At 38.0% G+C, this 16,388-nt stretch overlaps 1 protein-coding gene across 1 annotated transcript; it reads left to right on the forward strand.

Moving 5' to 3' along the window:
- Window positions 1-7,352: 7,352 nt before the first annotated feature.
- Window positions 7,353-7,934, forward strand: LOC149259799 (putative RNA methyltransferase At5g51130). Its single transcript, XM_089377419.1, has one exon. It carries the CDS (start codon window positions 7,386-7,388, stop codon window positions 7,932-7,934), a length of 549 nt encoding a protein of 182 aa, XP_089233545.1. The 5' UTR covers window positions 7,353-7,385.
- Window positions 7,935-16,388: the final 8,454 nt, after the last annotated feature.

Consider the following 16,388-nt stretch of genomic DNA (forward strand, 5'->3'; position numbering starts at 1 on the left):
ATCATCAAGTTGGTTAGCCTAATTCACTGCATCTCTTACTCTATAAAAGGCAACCTTATCTCACCTCTGATGTATGCATTCAACGCAAATCATAAGCTTCAAATGCTCTGAAATTTTCTGCCTTGAGGAGCTATGAAGACCTAATGAGGAGGCAGAAGTTTGAGGAAGGGTTTTTGGTTATGGTTTATTATCCTGGAGGGTTTCGTTATCTTGTGAATCTTCATGGCCTCTTATTGCAAGTGACTGTGTTTGAATTGAAGGGCTACTTTTCTAGAGAAGCAACCTATACATATCTATCTCTGCAAATAATCTATCTTACGCGGCCCTAATAAAGATCTGGAAATCATGAAGGATGGAGTCGCACTGAAGACCCTATTCGTTGGTTTTTGAGCTTATTTACTTCTGTGGTGATTCGAATTTTGAGGAAGATGAATAATTTATGAGCGTGAATAAGGAGGTTTCAATAGCGAACATTTTAGAGTGTAATTTGTCTTCTATCTATGGTCAAATTGACAGCTACAATTTTATTTTTATTATTCACTGCAAATTTATCGAATTGTTAGCACTTCCAGTGACTCGGCAAGTCTCGAGTGTCATTCTGTAGAACCGGTGCCAACTTCCTTTAAATTGTAGAATTCACCCTGGAACAGGAATTTTGTCGATAGTTAATTTAATGTATGATTTTGTGAGTTTTTGAAAGTCTTTATTGATTCAAATTGAAAACCGAAAGATGTCAGGCAATTAGGGTTGAGAATCGCATACAACTATACATGTCTATACATGTCTGAAGTTGTTTTGACTCATAATATGTATTAGAAGTAAAAGAGCATGCTGCAAAAGTGGCATTGAGGAGAGTGATCTCGTTAACAACAGATCGCTAGTGTGTTTGACAACATAACCAGAGTTGTTTATAACTATTGATGTTGACCAGCGCTGGCTGTTGCTACAATGGTGGAGCTATTAAACTCCTCTAACACATTTGTTTGTTGGTTGTTTCCTAGTGATGGCCCTTGCATAAACCATTGGATTGAATAAATCAAAACATGTGTTTTCCTCTTTTCTTTAAAAAAAAATTAAATTATTATTATTTTTCAAAAGAATAAGAACCCAATACCCAATGGATGGTCAATTGATTTATTTCAAACACAATTTAGGCGATGCTCAATCCCAATGCAAGCAAAGCCATAAAGTTCACTAAAATAGTTTCATTTTCAAAAAGATATGAACCCCAAGGCCCAATTTATGGGTGGAGAGTGTGATAGCTTAAAAGTCGTTGAGGAATAAAGAATCTTTGGAAAGGTGCTTAAGCCAATGAGTGTAACTCGAGCTTTTTCTCATTGTTTTGAACCAATTTCCTTATTCATTGTATTTACAAGTCATCTCCAAATATGAGAAGATTCAAAAATTATTTTATTCAGAGCCATTTCAATATAACAATTTCGATTGTCAAAGAATAGGAAATTCCATGATACTATTATGATAGCTCAAGGACTATGCTCTATAAAGGCCAAATAAAAGATCCCTTAACAGTTATAAGGATTTACTTGTCCCAAGCTTTTCAGATGGTTTTTTATAAGGCTTATTTTAATCAAAACAAGATTCAACCTTTCATCCTTCAATTGAGTTGAAAGTTGTTTGACCACATAATCCATTGTTGTTGTGATAAAATAAATAGACTTCAAAAATATTTGAGCCAACCTTGAAAATTATCAGTGAGGAAGATAAACAAAATCAATGGTCAAGGCCTCTTTTGTATGAGCACATTTTAGCTTACCTCCTTATTAGGATCCTAGTGAAAATTAGAAAAAGGTGTTTTAATTTTCTCTAGAGGGGCATTAAAGACAATGGCATTCCCCTAACAAAAAATGGTCACTCCAAACCTAAAGCACTGGAGTTCGAGAATTAAAAATATTCACTTCTTTGAAAAAGCCCTAGAGGGAATGAGAGTGTGGAGATTATTTAACGTCTTGAGTTTGTCACAAAAGGTCATTAAAACAAAATATCGCAATCCACTAATTGTTGAAAATTGGATTAAGCATAGAACTAGCACCTATTCATATGCTTCCATTTCATGGAAGGCTCTAGTGTTGTCCCACATGTAGGAAATTGATGGTTCAAAAAGTGATGAATGAAAGCATTGTTAAGGTAGGAGTTGATCCATAAGTAGAAAGGGGGGCATCCTATAAATTAAATGATAGTATTATTGAAAAACTTAAAGAACATGACACTATTTTTTGCACGTGGCAATGCCAAAAATATAATTTTGACAAAATTGTTCGAATGGAGCATACAAATTAGGGTTGGAAGGACAAAATCTATAGCATTAGAGTTCCTACATCATAAAATTAATAATTGAGCTACATTCACATAAAAAATGAAGATTATAGCCTCGAGTTAGCTCAATTGGTTGAGTTCTCGTTGCTAAAGCACCTCGCTAAAGGGAAGTCACGAGGTCAATTCTCCTCGATGCCCACGGGTTAGGCTTTGCTAATAAGCCAATAGGATGTGATCCCTTTGGATGGATTTTCCTGGAAAGCCCTGAGGGTTAGCTCAATTGGTTGAGGTCTTGTTCTTAAAGCACCTCATCATTGGGAGGTCATGGGGTCAATTCTCCTTGACGCCCTCGGGATTAGGCTTTGATTAGTTTGGCCAGTGAGATGTGATTCCTTCGAGTGGATCTACCCGGATTTTCTTCTGGAATAATGAAAAACGACAAAAAAAGATGAATAAGATTCTTTAATCTATTCATGAAAATTATGTGGGAATTCATTACAAGCATAGGATAGAAATCCATGTTCTTGGAAGGCTCGAGGCATACTATTGGTGGTGATAACCACTAGGAAAGCTAAAAGCTCTAAAATCTAAATTCTTAAAGGCTCTCTATGTTTGCACAAAAACATTCTTCAAGGCATACACTAACTAATGGACTACATAATCACCAACGAAATTTGGAAGCAATATTACTAATAGGGGGAACTTTTTGGGAAGGCCCCTCATTGATGGAAGGTCTACACAATGAATTGAATATCCAAGCTTACAAGACAATGAAACCCTTCCATATGTGATGTCATGCAAGGTCATGCTCTTCCATCTAGTTAGAGCCTTTGTTAGGTCATGTTTTTCCACATATTAAAGGGAAGTGTAATCCATTCCCCTTACAAAGGATTATATCCATATGATCAACGGTTGTGGATTCTTTCTATAGAGTTACCTTTGCAAGGATTTATTCTCACTCAATGCAAGGAGGCACATGCATCAAGAAATATTTAAAGGCTATAATTTTTGCAATATGAAAATATTTTACCTCTTATGGATTTGTCACTTCAATCACCTTTTGTTAAAATTGGCAACGAGGGTCAAACTCCATGTGGGTCATTTTATTTATGGCAACTGATATTTTTTTTGGATTCCTCTCGACGAGAGGTGTAGGATTGATCTAAATATCATCCATTTTTGACATGTATTTATGGAGATATGGATTTATTTGTGTTATTAACAATTTGTCAAGGTCGGCCAGCAACCAAATTACCCAAACTTATCCTCAACGTTGCATTATAAATAGAAGAGGCCTTCAAGTCATTTTGACACACTTATCTCATGTGATCTCTCTCTCCACTTGTTTGGGTTTTGGTGGAAAGAGAGGTCTAAAGGAAGGAGCCCTAATTGCAGTCCTAAGGAGAAGCCCTATACATTGTCCTAGAGGAGATCTAACCCTAGCCAAAAATCTAAAAGGAAGCCCTAATTCAGTCAAAGAGAAAGCTCCCATACGCAATCAAGGAGGAAGCTAGTTGTTGTTCAGTTGTGCCCTAGTCGCAGTCAAGGAAGGTCTAATGCTGCCCTAGTTGCAGTCTCAAAGGAAGGAGATCTAGCCGCATTTTTGGAGAAGAGACCATGCCCTAATACGCAGTCCTAAAGAAGCCCTAGCCATAGTTCAAGAAGAGCCCTAAAGACGCAGCTAAGGAGACAGCAAAAGAAGACCTAGCCACAAATCTAAGAGGCTCATATCCGTAGCTAAAGAGGCTCTAATCCGTAGCTAGAGGGAGGCCCTAATTCCGCAGCAAACTGACCCTAATACACACAAAGGAATGGAAGGTTGTTTTGGGTAGGCCGAGGTGCTGCCTTGAGGGTCGTAGTCCTGATCTTGAAGGCCAAGGGTGAGAGGACTGTCTTAGAGCCTTGTTGAAGGGTGAATAGTCTTGTTAAGAGAATGTCGTAGTCATTTTTGGGAGACAGGTTTGTGAGTTGGGCTTGAAACTACCCTAAAAGAGTAGCGCCCTATTGGAGGACAACCGCAGTAAGAGGAAGCAATTTTGGCTTTGTTTGAAGGTTGTTAGGGACATTGGTTGGGTTCCCTAACCAGTCCATAATTGCAGCAACCTAATTACCCAAGAACAGTGAGCTAGTGCACACATTCTAAAGTGTATCTTGTATGTGTTGAGATAGTTTGATGGGCAACTTGTAGGAGTCCTTAAGACAACTAGTTTGCTGACAGTGGGGAAGGTTAAGGGCTGCCTATTGTGCCCTAACCAGAATTGCAAGACCAGCTAGCTATTAGAGGAATGTTGCATCAGTGTTATGTGAAGGGCCATTAGTTTGGTGATCTCCTCAAAGGATTTACTTCAATACTCTTTGTGATTAGATTCAGGGTTGCATCTTTGAACAGTCATCATTTGCAAAATGAGGGACTTTCTACTGTTGTCATAAATATCAGTTTTATATATTTGTATTATCTCTCTCTTTGCGGAACTATTGAAGAATATAAGAAGATTTGATCAAGGGTTTCCCCACATTGAGTTTTGTCCCTCTCTGGTGCCACATCTTGTGTCCTCTTGTCTTGGATTGTCTTCTACTGTTTATGTTTATGTTCTATCCGCACTTTACTATCATGTTGATGTGATTGCTAATCTGAATATTGACATTGGGCTAATATGAAAAATTGAAGTAAATTGCTCTAAGCATAGAACATACCAAAATTTAACATGGTATCAGAGGTGAGGTGAAGAAAAAGCCCAAGCAAGAGTGAAAGAGAAATCACAGAAGACAGTTGGAAAGGACAAAAGGCTCAATGGGTTCCTCATCCCACTTCCTGGATGAAGACAAGCTTTGTGAAAAAATTGACTATCACGAATGCAAGATGTCTCTTGATCTGACATTGGAAGAACAAGAAGTGTTGGACTATGTGAAAGGTAAAATCCCTCAGCCTCCATCAAATGCACTGGTTGCTTCAAAGAACAAGTAAATCTAAACACCTCCAAGGAAATCTACGACAGATTGGTAAGCATGTTCAAGGTTAGTGATGCAAATCAAATTTTGTTCCTCAAGAAGGGCAAGGACGAGGATATTCAATCCTACTTCTTAAGAATCATTGAGATCAAGAATGATCTTCTGTCGATTGGAGAAATCATATTTGACAGGGAACTTACTATCACTAGTCTTGGAGGGCTCCCACCAGAGTAGTATATATTCAAAACCACTATTCTCAATAATGATCGAATTCCAGGTTTTGAAGAATTGATGTCGAGATGCATTCAAGAAGAAACCATAATGGTGGAGCAATAGATGCCCTCTAATAGAGGAAACCCCATTGTTATCTCTGCTCATGCCAAAAGGAGAAATAATGTAGAGTCTAAAGGTCATTTCAATGGAAGGCCCAGATCTAAGGGTGGAAGGAAAGACAGATGCTTTGCTTGCAATAAGTTTGGCCATTATGCGAGGGAGTGTCCAAATAGAAGGGACACATCACATGATGATGATCACAATCATTCCAGGGGAAACTTCAATAACAATGATCGAAGGAATGACAGGTACAATGCCAAAGGAAAAATGAATGCAGGACATCAAGGCCGACTCTCCAAGAAAGCCAGGAACTCTACATATGAAGAATCAAATGTCGTTTTTGATAAACAAAAGGAGTATTATTTTATATCGTCCCTCTCCACTACCTCTCCTTCGAACTCTTTGGGAAATTGGCTTATTGATAGTGATGCTTCAAGGCACTTCACTGGATACAAAAAAGCTCTCTCTAATTTGATAGAGAAGGAAACAAATTTGGAGATTATTCTTGGAGACGATGCCACTTATCCCATAAAGGGTGTAGGGAATGTTACCCTTCAATTGAATCAGGGTAACACAATTCATTTACAAGTTCTTTATGTACCTGATCTCAAGAAGAATATGGTGTCCATTTCAGCAATGGAAGACAAAGGTTACAAGGCGGCATTCATCAATGGAAAGGTACGTGCTTGGAAAAGGAATTTTAAAGATGCTTTTACTCTTAGGTTCAGGGTTGGCACTTTGTATCAAGTTGCATGAAGTCCATTGGGGACCATGTCGTGTGACACATCTCTTCAATGGCACTGGAGGTCTACTCATCTTCATTGTAAGGCCCTACCCGATGTGAGACAGATGGTGACAGGGATGCCTGAAGTCAAAGAAGAGCATGAAGGTACATGTCCGAGATGAAACAAAGGAAAACTTACAAAGGGACCATTCCCCTCATGTAATAGCAAGACCACGAATGTGGAACACCCCGAGGGGTTTGAGATTCATGATTGGGAATCTCATGTATGCAGGTTAAAGAAAGCTCTCTATGGTTTAAAGCAAGCACCGCGGGCTTGGTATGAGAGGATTGATAGCTATCTAATGAAGCGAAGATACACTAGGGGTGAAGCCGATCCAAACCATTGCTTTAAGGTTGTGGATGATACACCTCTCATACTGGTACTTTATGTGGACGACCTCCTTCTGACCAATGTTTTAAAACTCCGACTCGGCCGAGGGTCGACTCCGACTCTAACTTGGTATCGACTCAATCGACTTGATTTCAATGACTCTGTTGTTGTAAAAAATACATTAAATATTTATTTATATATATATAAGGAAAAAACAAAAAAACAAACAAACAAACAAAACAAAACACATAATTTTAAAGGTTTTTTGGTTTTGAGGAAAATGGTGAAACAATTAAACAATCTGCTAAAGAAAGAAACAAAATAAATACGCTGGAGGACACAAACAAGATCGAGCAGTGTAATAGAGATGAAGCCAGATCAAATGAATTCATAGTTACAGAAAGGGAGGAACAATCATCTGAAGAGACAACAAATGAATTGGGAGATGCATACAATAGATCCTTAAGGGATGAAGTGAGTCAATTTTTCAGGGGTTCTGGTTCAGACAATCTTGCTCAAGATAAAGACATATTGAATGAATTGGAGGGTATGGACATGAAGGGGCAATCTTTTGAAGATAAAGATGTCACAAAGGATTTAGGAGGTGCAGACAGCAAATCTGTAAGGGATGAATCAAGTCAATTGTTGAGGGGTTCTAGTTCAGACAATCTCACTGAAGATAAAGAAAGAGTGAATGAATTGGAGAGTACAGACATGAATAGACTGTGTTTTAAAGGTAAAGTTGTCACAAAGGATTTGAAATGTTCATATAGGAGATTCTTCAAACATGGAACAAAGCAGAGGCCAAGGAATCTTGGTTTAGATGATGTAGAAGGAAAGTTCAAAGATCCTAATCTGCTTGAAAGGGTGCGTTTTAGAACTGAAAATTTCATTCAAAAATTCCCATCTGTATTGGATGCAGTGTATGATACAATATTGTGCTTAAGCGTCACCAAATGGGTCCACCTTAATTGGGGCGATGAAGGTTTGATTTGTCTATTTGCAAAGATATGGCAAATATTGAGGCCAGGTGGCATTTTGTTGCTAGAACCACAACCTTGGAAATCCTATGAAAGAAAACACCTCGTGTCCGAGGTTGCTGTAGAAAATTTCCGTGAAATTATTTTCAAGCCAAAAGCTTTCAGGGATATTCTGCGTGACAAGATTGGTTTCAGGTCAATAAAAATGATCAGTATGCAATGTGCATGTGCCAATTTGTCAAATAGCACAGTGGGATTTAATAGGCCAATTTATTTGCTTTAAAAATGATTTACAGGGTTTGGAAGAAATTATGAATCACTAGTTGTAAGTTGTAACTCATTATTGTTTTACAGAGTAAATTATACTGATGGTTGGTAAGAAAATTATGATTAAACAAGAAATGGTAGAGGAATGGGCCATTGTTTCTAACCCGGCCGAGTTAATGCGGGCATGGCCGACTCGGTATTAACCCGACTGGTTGAACCGTTTTCTAGGCCGAATCAAAGTTTGAGGACCTGGCTTGAACCAACTCAGCCAAGTCGGTTCCGAGTCGGCCGATTTTGAAAACATTGCTTTTGACATGTACAGACCCTCTCATTTACAAACGTAAGAGGGAGTTGGATTCCAAATTCGGAATGGTGCACTGCAAGCTTGTGACTACCGCGATGGAGCTTAACTTTAAGAAATTATACGGTAGTGTTGCCGAACCTGAATTGGTAAATGCCTATGAGTTTCGTCAACTCATAGTAGCATTGATGTTCTTGGTGAACTCCCATCCGGATATATGTTTTGCACTTAGCATATATATGGTTGAGCCTCATCACTCGCATTGGATTGATGCCAAGAATCCTCTAAAATATCTTCGGGGCACAATCTCTCATGGACTAATATACACTACCAGCGTTGTGAGGTTGCATGGTTACTTTGATACTGATTGGGCAAGCAGTATGGTGGATCACAAAAGCACTTCTGAGTGTTGGTTCTCTTTGGGTTCTACTTCGATATCCTGGATGAGAAAGAAGCAAAAATTGGTTGCTTTGAGCACCGCTGAGGCCGATACATGGCTGCGGGTATAGCCTCATGTGAAGTTCTCTAGTTGGAGAAGCTCTTCAGTGAGTTGTCTGAGCACGCGTTGGATACCACAGTGATCCTTTGTGACAACCAAAGTGGGATCTAATTATCAAAGAATCTCGTGTTTTGTGATTGCTCCAAGCTCATAGACATCAGGTACCACTTTTTCCAGGATATGGTACAGCGAGGAGCAATAAGGCTCCTTCACATTGGGTCTGATGAGCAAGTCGCTAACATTCTGATGAAGCCCCTGAGAAAGGTCAAATTCTTGATTTTCCAAAAACGACTAGGAGTCGTGGAGAGACCCTCTCCTGAGGTCCTGTATGATATGGATATTGAGCTCTGGGAGCTTAGGTGGCATGGGTACTTTTTGGAGCGATGAGCAACCATAGGGTGAGTGGTTCAACCTTCCCCTAGAGGTTTGCTATGTAGGCAAGATGAGTGGTTCATCCCTCTCTTGTTGAGACACAATCATAGGGTGAGTGGTCCAACCTTCCCCTAGTGATTTGTTGTGTACAGGGTGAGTGATTCATCCTTCCCCTGGGATACCCCTTGGCGACATGTACGCAGGATGAGTGGTTCATCCTTCTCTTGCTAAGACATCCTACTCATGCAGTGTAGGACTCATGGGAAGTACCTCTCATCTGGCCAATGAGCAGGGAAATGAGGATAGAGACCATAGTACTACCGATGGACGCATCATGTACTACCGTACTCCCTATGCTAAGATGACCGATATTGATCTCAAATCAATTGGAACTTACTTCAAGTCAGTGAGAGTGGTATGAGACACTCCCTTTATTTGGAACTGACTTCGGATCAATAAGAGTGCTATGAGACACTCTTTATATGGGGTTGACTTCGGGTCAGTAGAGAATAGTATGATACATTCTCGATCACTTCTTCTTCGTCATAATTCAGTAGAGCATAGCAGAGTAGTGCAGGGTAGGGCACTGCATTGATGGCAAAGATAGTACAGACTGGCAAATGGATTAGCAGATGGATTTCTCCCTAGTTGAAAGGGAGTGTTAAAATTGGCAACTAAGGCCAAACTCCATGTGGGTCATCTTATTTATGGCAGCTGATATTTTTCTTGGATTCCTCTCATCGAGAGGTGTATGATTGATCTAAAGATCATCAGATTCCGACATGCATTTATGGAAATATGAATTTATTTGTGTTATTGACAATTTGTCAAGGTCAGCCAGCAACCAAATTACCCCAACTTATCCTCAACGTTGCATTATAAATACAAGAGGTCTTCGAGTCATATTGACAAACACATCTCTTGTGATCTCTCTCTCCACTCGTTTGGGTTTTGGTGGAAAGGGAGGTCTAAAAGAAAGAGCCCTAATTGCAGTCCTAAGGAGAAGCCCTATACGCTGTCCTAGAAGAGATCTAACCCTAACCACAGATCTAAAAGGAAGCCCTAGATGAAGTCAAAGAGAAGGCTCCCATACGCAGTCAAGGAGGAAACTAGTTGTTGTTCAGTTGTGTGCCCTAGTTGCAATCAAGGAAGGTCTAATGTTGCCCTAGCTGCAGTCAAGGAAGGTCTAATGTTTCCCTAGCCGCAATCCTAAAGGAAGGAGATCTAGCTGCGTTTATGGAGAAGAGACCATGCTCTAATACGCAGTCCTAAAGAAGCCCTAGCCGCAGGTCAAGAAGAGCCCTAAAGACGGAGCCAAGGAGACAGCAAAAGAAGACCTAGCCACAGATCTAAGAGGCTCGTATCCGCAACTAAAGAGGCTCTAATCTGTAGCTAGAGGGAGGCCCTAATTCCACAGCAAATTGACCCTAATATGCACAACAAGCAAAGGACTGGACAGCAAGGAATGGAAGGTTGTTTTGGGCAGACCGAGGTGCTGTCTTGAGGACCACATTCCTGATCTTGAAGGCTGAGGGTGAGAGGACAATCTTAGAGCCTTGTTGAAGGGTGAACATTTCTATTAAGAGAATGCCACAGTCATTTTTGGGAGACAGGTTTGTGCTTTGGGCTTGAAACTTGCCTAAAAGAGTAGTGTGGAGGGCAGTGCCCTATTGGGGGATTGCTGCCCTAACTAGTCCAGAATTGCAACATCCTAATTACCCTAGAACAGTGAGCTAGTGCACACATTCTTAAGCGTATCTTGTATGTGTTAAGACAATTTGATGGGCAACTTGTAGGAGTCCTTTGGACAGCGAGTTTGTTGACAATGGGGAAGGTTAAGGGTTGTCTATTGTGCCCTAACCAAAATTGCAAGAGCAACTAGCTATCAAAGGAATGTTGCATCAGTGTTATGTGAAGGGCCATTAGTTTGATGATCTCCTCAAAGGATTTACTTCAGTGCTCTATGTAAATGGATTTGGGGCTACATCTCTAATCATTTATCATTTGCAGAATGATGGGCTTTCTACTGTTGTCATAAATATCAGTTTTGTATATTTGTATAATCTCTCTTTATGAACTATTGAAGAATATTAAAAAAATTTGATCAAAGGGTTTCCCCACATTGGGGTTTGTCCCTGGCTGGTGCCACATCTTATGTCCTCTTATCCTGGCTTGTCTTCTACTGTTTATGTTTATGTTCTATCTGCACTTTACTATCATGTTGATGTGATTGCTAATCTGAATATTGACATTGGGCTAATATGAAAAATTGTAGTAAATTGCTCTAAGCATAAAACAAACCAAAATTTAACAATAGGGGTAAGCAATATCACTAATAGGGGATTTGTTTGGAAAGGCCCCTCATTGATGGAAGGTCTAAACAATGAATTGAATATCCAAGCTTACAAGACAATGAAACCCTTCCCTATGTGATGTCATGCAAGGTCATGTTCTTCCATCTGGTTAGAGCCTTTGTTAGGTCATGTTCTTCCACTATTAATGGGAAGTTTAATCCATTCAACCCATGAGTTCTATGAAGAACACACTACCCTCTTCCCTATAAGGGGGTAATCAATCAAATTCTTTCTTTAGAGTTACCTCGCAAGGATTTTTTCTCACATGCATCAAGAAATATTCAAAGGCTACATTTTTTGCAATATGAAAATATTTTACCTCTTATGGACTTATCACTTCAATCACCTTTGGCCAAAGCCTTCTAGATTTGAAGATCCTAAAAGCCATTTCTATCATAAAATTCACGACTCTATCATGGATTTTATAATAACTAAAAACCCAAAAAAGGTGTTGAGAAACGCCCATGATTTTTAGGATCACAAGGTTATTCATGCAACCTAACATTATGCTTTCATCCCTTTAAAAAAATCTTATCTAAGTAGAGATCGTGAAACTCTTCAATTATGGAATAGGTATTCTCTTCAATTTATTGGTGAGTGCCATTAAAGATATATTTTAATCTTCTTATATACTACTTAAGGCATAATACCACCTACACTAGGGTTTTTGTTTTTGTTGAGGTGAAGGCATCTAGATTTTGAACATATTATATCTAAAATCAAAAGTTAGATTATGTTGTGACTTTCAAGTGCATATATTAGTTTAACACAACTTGCCTCGTGATTTCTTATCCCAAAAGAATATACAAGGATGCCCGCTTAGAGGGCTTCAACCAAAAGCCTAAAAAGGCCACAAGTTAATTACATGGTTATTATATATATTCCCGCATTTGAGGATATTTTAAGGCATTCATTTGTTAAAGAACCTTTATTCATCCACGTCGTCAAGGATTGGTAATGGGTTTTGCAATAGTTGAACATCAAAAAAATGTGTTGAGGACCAACATATGGTTCTCAAGGAACATAAGGTTACTCTTATGGCCTTAGCATTGTACCTTCAATCTCTTCTCAAAATCTTATCATTTCCCTATTTTGGTAATGATCGTACAAGGATGCATATCTTGTTTCAACATCTAAAAGAACTTACAAAGATATATATCTAATTTCAACACCCATAGAGAAATTTGCAAGGATGCCCCCCCTTCATGAGCTCCAATCCACATGGTAGATTGAAGTGAAAAAGCATCATCACATTACCAAATACAAGGAGTAAGGAATTTACAAGGATGCCCCTTCTTTTTTTTCAGTATGAAAAAAGCATGATGTATTGTCATATAGGACCAAAATACAAATATAGACATCATCCATCCTTATCCAGTTACAACATAAATCCATCTAGGAAAGCAAACATGCTTCCCATTCTAAAAAAAACTAGATAGCACTATATAAATCATATGAACACAAAAGTCTGATATGCAGAATGGTTCAAAAACTTAGAAGAGGATAGAAAGAAGTAAGTCAACCAACAATGTGGCCAGTGTGAATATACACAATGTATCATAATACCTCCCATATCTTTTCCATCCAATCTCATACATGAGAAATAACATAGCCAACAGATTCATAAAAAGCAAAAGATACACAAAATTAAACAAAAAAGAGAAAAACAAGAATTACCCAGGAAATGGAAATTCCCCAACATCTAGAACATCGTCTCCCAAAATTATTTCAATGTGCATATCACCAAGATTACCTTGATGACCCCTCTTTGAGAGTTCATCTGCTTGCTGGTTATGTTCTCTGCCTATGTGCTTAATTGTTGATGGGCCTATGTTCTCTTCCTATGTGCTTAATTCCCTATCTGCCTATGCCCTTCATGGGCTTCAACTAAAAATCCTTGAAAACCCCAACAATCCAAATTGTCGATTAAAGTGAAGCGACATCATCACATTATCAAATGCACAATATAAGGGCATCCCTTAAGCAAGGCATTGGTAATATGCAAGAGGAAATAAACCTCGAAATTAACGAAGCTCTCTTAAGACCATTTGTGCCATTTGGAATACTTCCAAGAAAAAATAAATCTCGTCAATAAACACTAACTTCCACCTTTAGATAATCTAGCAAAATCACAACCTACCATAGAAAACCTGTGACTTGTATTTAAATGGAATAGGTGGGTGTTTGTAAGCAAAAAAAAACAAGAAAGAAAATGAAGTTACTACGGGTAACAATTGTTCATAAGATAACACATATTTTGGTAACAATTGTTCATAAGATAACACATATTTTGAATCAATTTTCAACAATGATAGAAGCTAGAATTCTCAACTTTCATCTTTCATTTAGAATCACAACACTCCCAACTTCAAATTAGTTGACTTTTTTTTACAATTACGAGGTAGAAATGCATAAAATTCTATTAATGTTGACAATGAATTCCATTGTGATGCTCATGATCCTTGCAATTGGTTTTAAACTTGTGAAAGGATTGAGGTACTGAAACTCTCATTAATAGCTTTTGATTGTGAAGAATTTGTTTTTAAAACTTCCGAAGGGTTGTATAATTGAAGCGCTCGTTAAAGAGTTTGATAAAAAAAGAATTTTTGAACTAAAGGAACACAAGCAGAAGAACAAACTTAGCGACAAACAAGCAAGCACTAGTAAAACTATAACAATATAATGCTAATCTTTTATCCACATTCTAACCATTTTTCCTCTTTCAAACTTCTAAAATCCACACTTTTCTTGATATTTAATATTGCCATGTTGTGAATTCTTTCCAAGTACCGTCTAGTACTACCTATCAAAAATTTTCCCTTTGGATTTGAGGAAAAGCTCATCCTTTTATTTCTGCTAAAAAAGCTATGAATATAGGCACTGTTTATGAACAGGCTTGATTTTAACTGTAGCAATTTGCTTTCAGGAGCTTTGCCAATGTTGATGGATAACGTTGATAACGTTAATTTTGCTTTTGGGGCTATGGAGGTTGCCTTGTTTAATAAGGTAACGAGTATTATGAGTCCATGGATAGCAGCACTAATCATATCGATTTTTGCTTGAAACGACCGTGTTGTGAATTCTTTCCAAGTACCGTCTAGTACTACCTATCAAAAATTTTCCCTTTGGATTTGAGGAAAAGCTCATCCTTTTATTTCTGCTAAAAAAGCTATGAATATAGGCACTGTTTATGAACAGGCTTGATTTTAACTGTAGCAATTTGCTTTCAGGAGCTTTGCCAATGTTGATGGATAACGTTGATAACGTTAATTTTGCTTTTGGGGCTATGGAGGTTGCCTTGTTTAATAAGGTAACGAGTATTATGAGTCCATGGATAGCAGCACTAATCATATCGATTTTTGCTTGAAACGACCGAAAGCTTTGTGAGAGCTTCTTCCTTCCAACTTTAATACAATAAAGATGGAAAACCCAATGAATGATCGCAAGTAAAGTTTCTTATAAATAATTATCTTACAAGCTCGGGCTTGCAACCTGCTCTTAATTACCTTTTATAAAGACAGATGGGCTATAAGCCACACGACTCTTCTTCCGAATTATTAAGTCATAACACGATGAATATCATTTCCTCGATTGTTTCATCGAAGTAGAATATTGTTTATTATATGCATATGCCTTCTCAAATATTTCACGAGGTGCCCTTTTTCTAACTACGCGTTTAGCTCCAAGCTCTTCTCACTCATTTGTACAGTGCAATTCAAACTAACATATCCTCAAATTGATTTTCTAAATGATATAGGAGAATTTAGAGAAATGTCTTGAAATGGCACAACACATAAGAAAATAGGAATACAAAGAGACATAATTGAGATTAATATCAAAAAATTCTGTCAAACCCAAAGGTTAACTCAAGCTATCATTAAGATGTCTCCCCAAGTTGGGGAGGTTACAAGTTCAATTCTCTTGACCCCTTTTGAAGTTGGGTGCTTAGTAAATAGACACTGGTGAATTGCCCTGGTTACTCTCAGTTATGGGAGCAAAGTCTACCAGGATTTTCCATGCACAGTGGTTACATGGAAAGGAAAAAAACAAAAAATCGTTGCATTCATAAACTTGTTGACATGAATGATATCAATTGATCTTTTTTCACCGGGGTGTGATGATTACAGTTACCTTGCCTATTACAAAGGCCATTACTTACGTTTACAATAAAAAATACTGTAATAAACTTTTGAACCTATCGTACAATGATTTCACCACTTAAGTTTACAAAAAAAAAAAATACTGTAATAAACTTTTGAACCTATCGTACAATGATTTCACCAGAGATGATTACAATTACCTTGCCTATTTAATACAAAGGCCATTACTTTTACTTAAATTTACAATAAAAAAGATATGAGATGATAACAATCTGGACTACAGCTGCATATCCTTTAAATGATCGAGAATAATGATCTTTTAGACAAGAACGCTAGATCTTCAGTCCCATATCGAATATCAATCTCATATAATGATTTATCAGCTCCTTGTTGACAAGATGGAGCTAAACTTTCTCAATCACAATGACGGCCAGAATACTGAAAACTACCTTCAATGTCATAATAGAAAATAATAGTCTTCAACTTGGGACTTGAGTTTCTCTAAAAGACATCGAAAGTTTTTAAGAATTTATAGATTGCAGAAATTTTGAAATGGATACCAGCGCCTGCCATCCTCAGATTGAGCATACCATGAGTCTGTGTGTAATCATTACCTCGAAGACTCTAGAATCTCACACAAACAACAACTACCCCCTTCCCCCAACTTTCTATAAATATAGAATAATTGTGCATGCATATAGGATCTCTATACTCAATTTGTGCCAGTCCATTTACCAAAGAAGAAATATAGGCTATAATAAAGATTAAACGGAAGAAAGCCATTGTAAATTTATCACCCACCTTCAACGACCTTGCACAAGCAAACGTGCTGAACTAGATTGTT

The sequence above is a fragment of the Pinus tabuliformis genome, chromosome 6 (genome assembly GCF_031772625.1).
Source record: "Pinus tabuliformis cultivar Carrire ecotype Pingquan chromosome 6, CPIR1, whole genome shotgun sequence".
Classification (NCBI taxonomy): Eukaryota; Viridiplantae; Streptophyta; class Pinopsida; order Pinales; family Pinaceae; genus Pinus; species Pinus tabuliformis.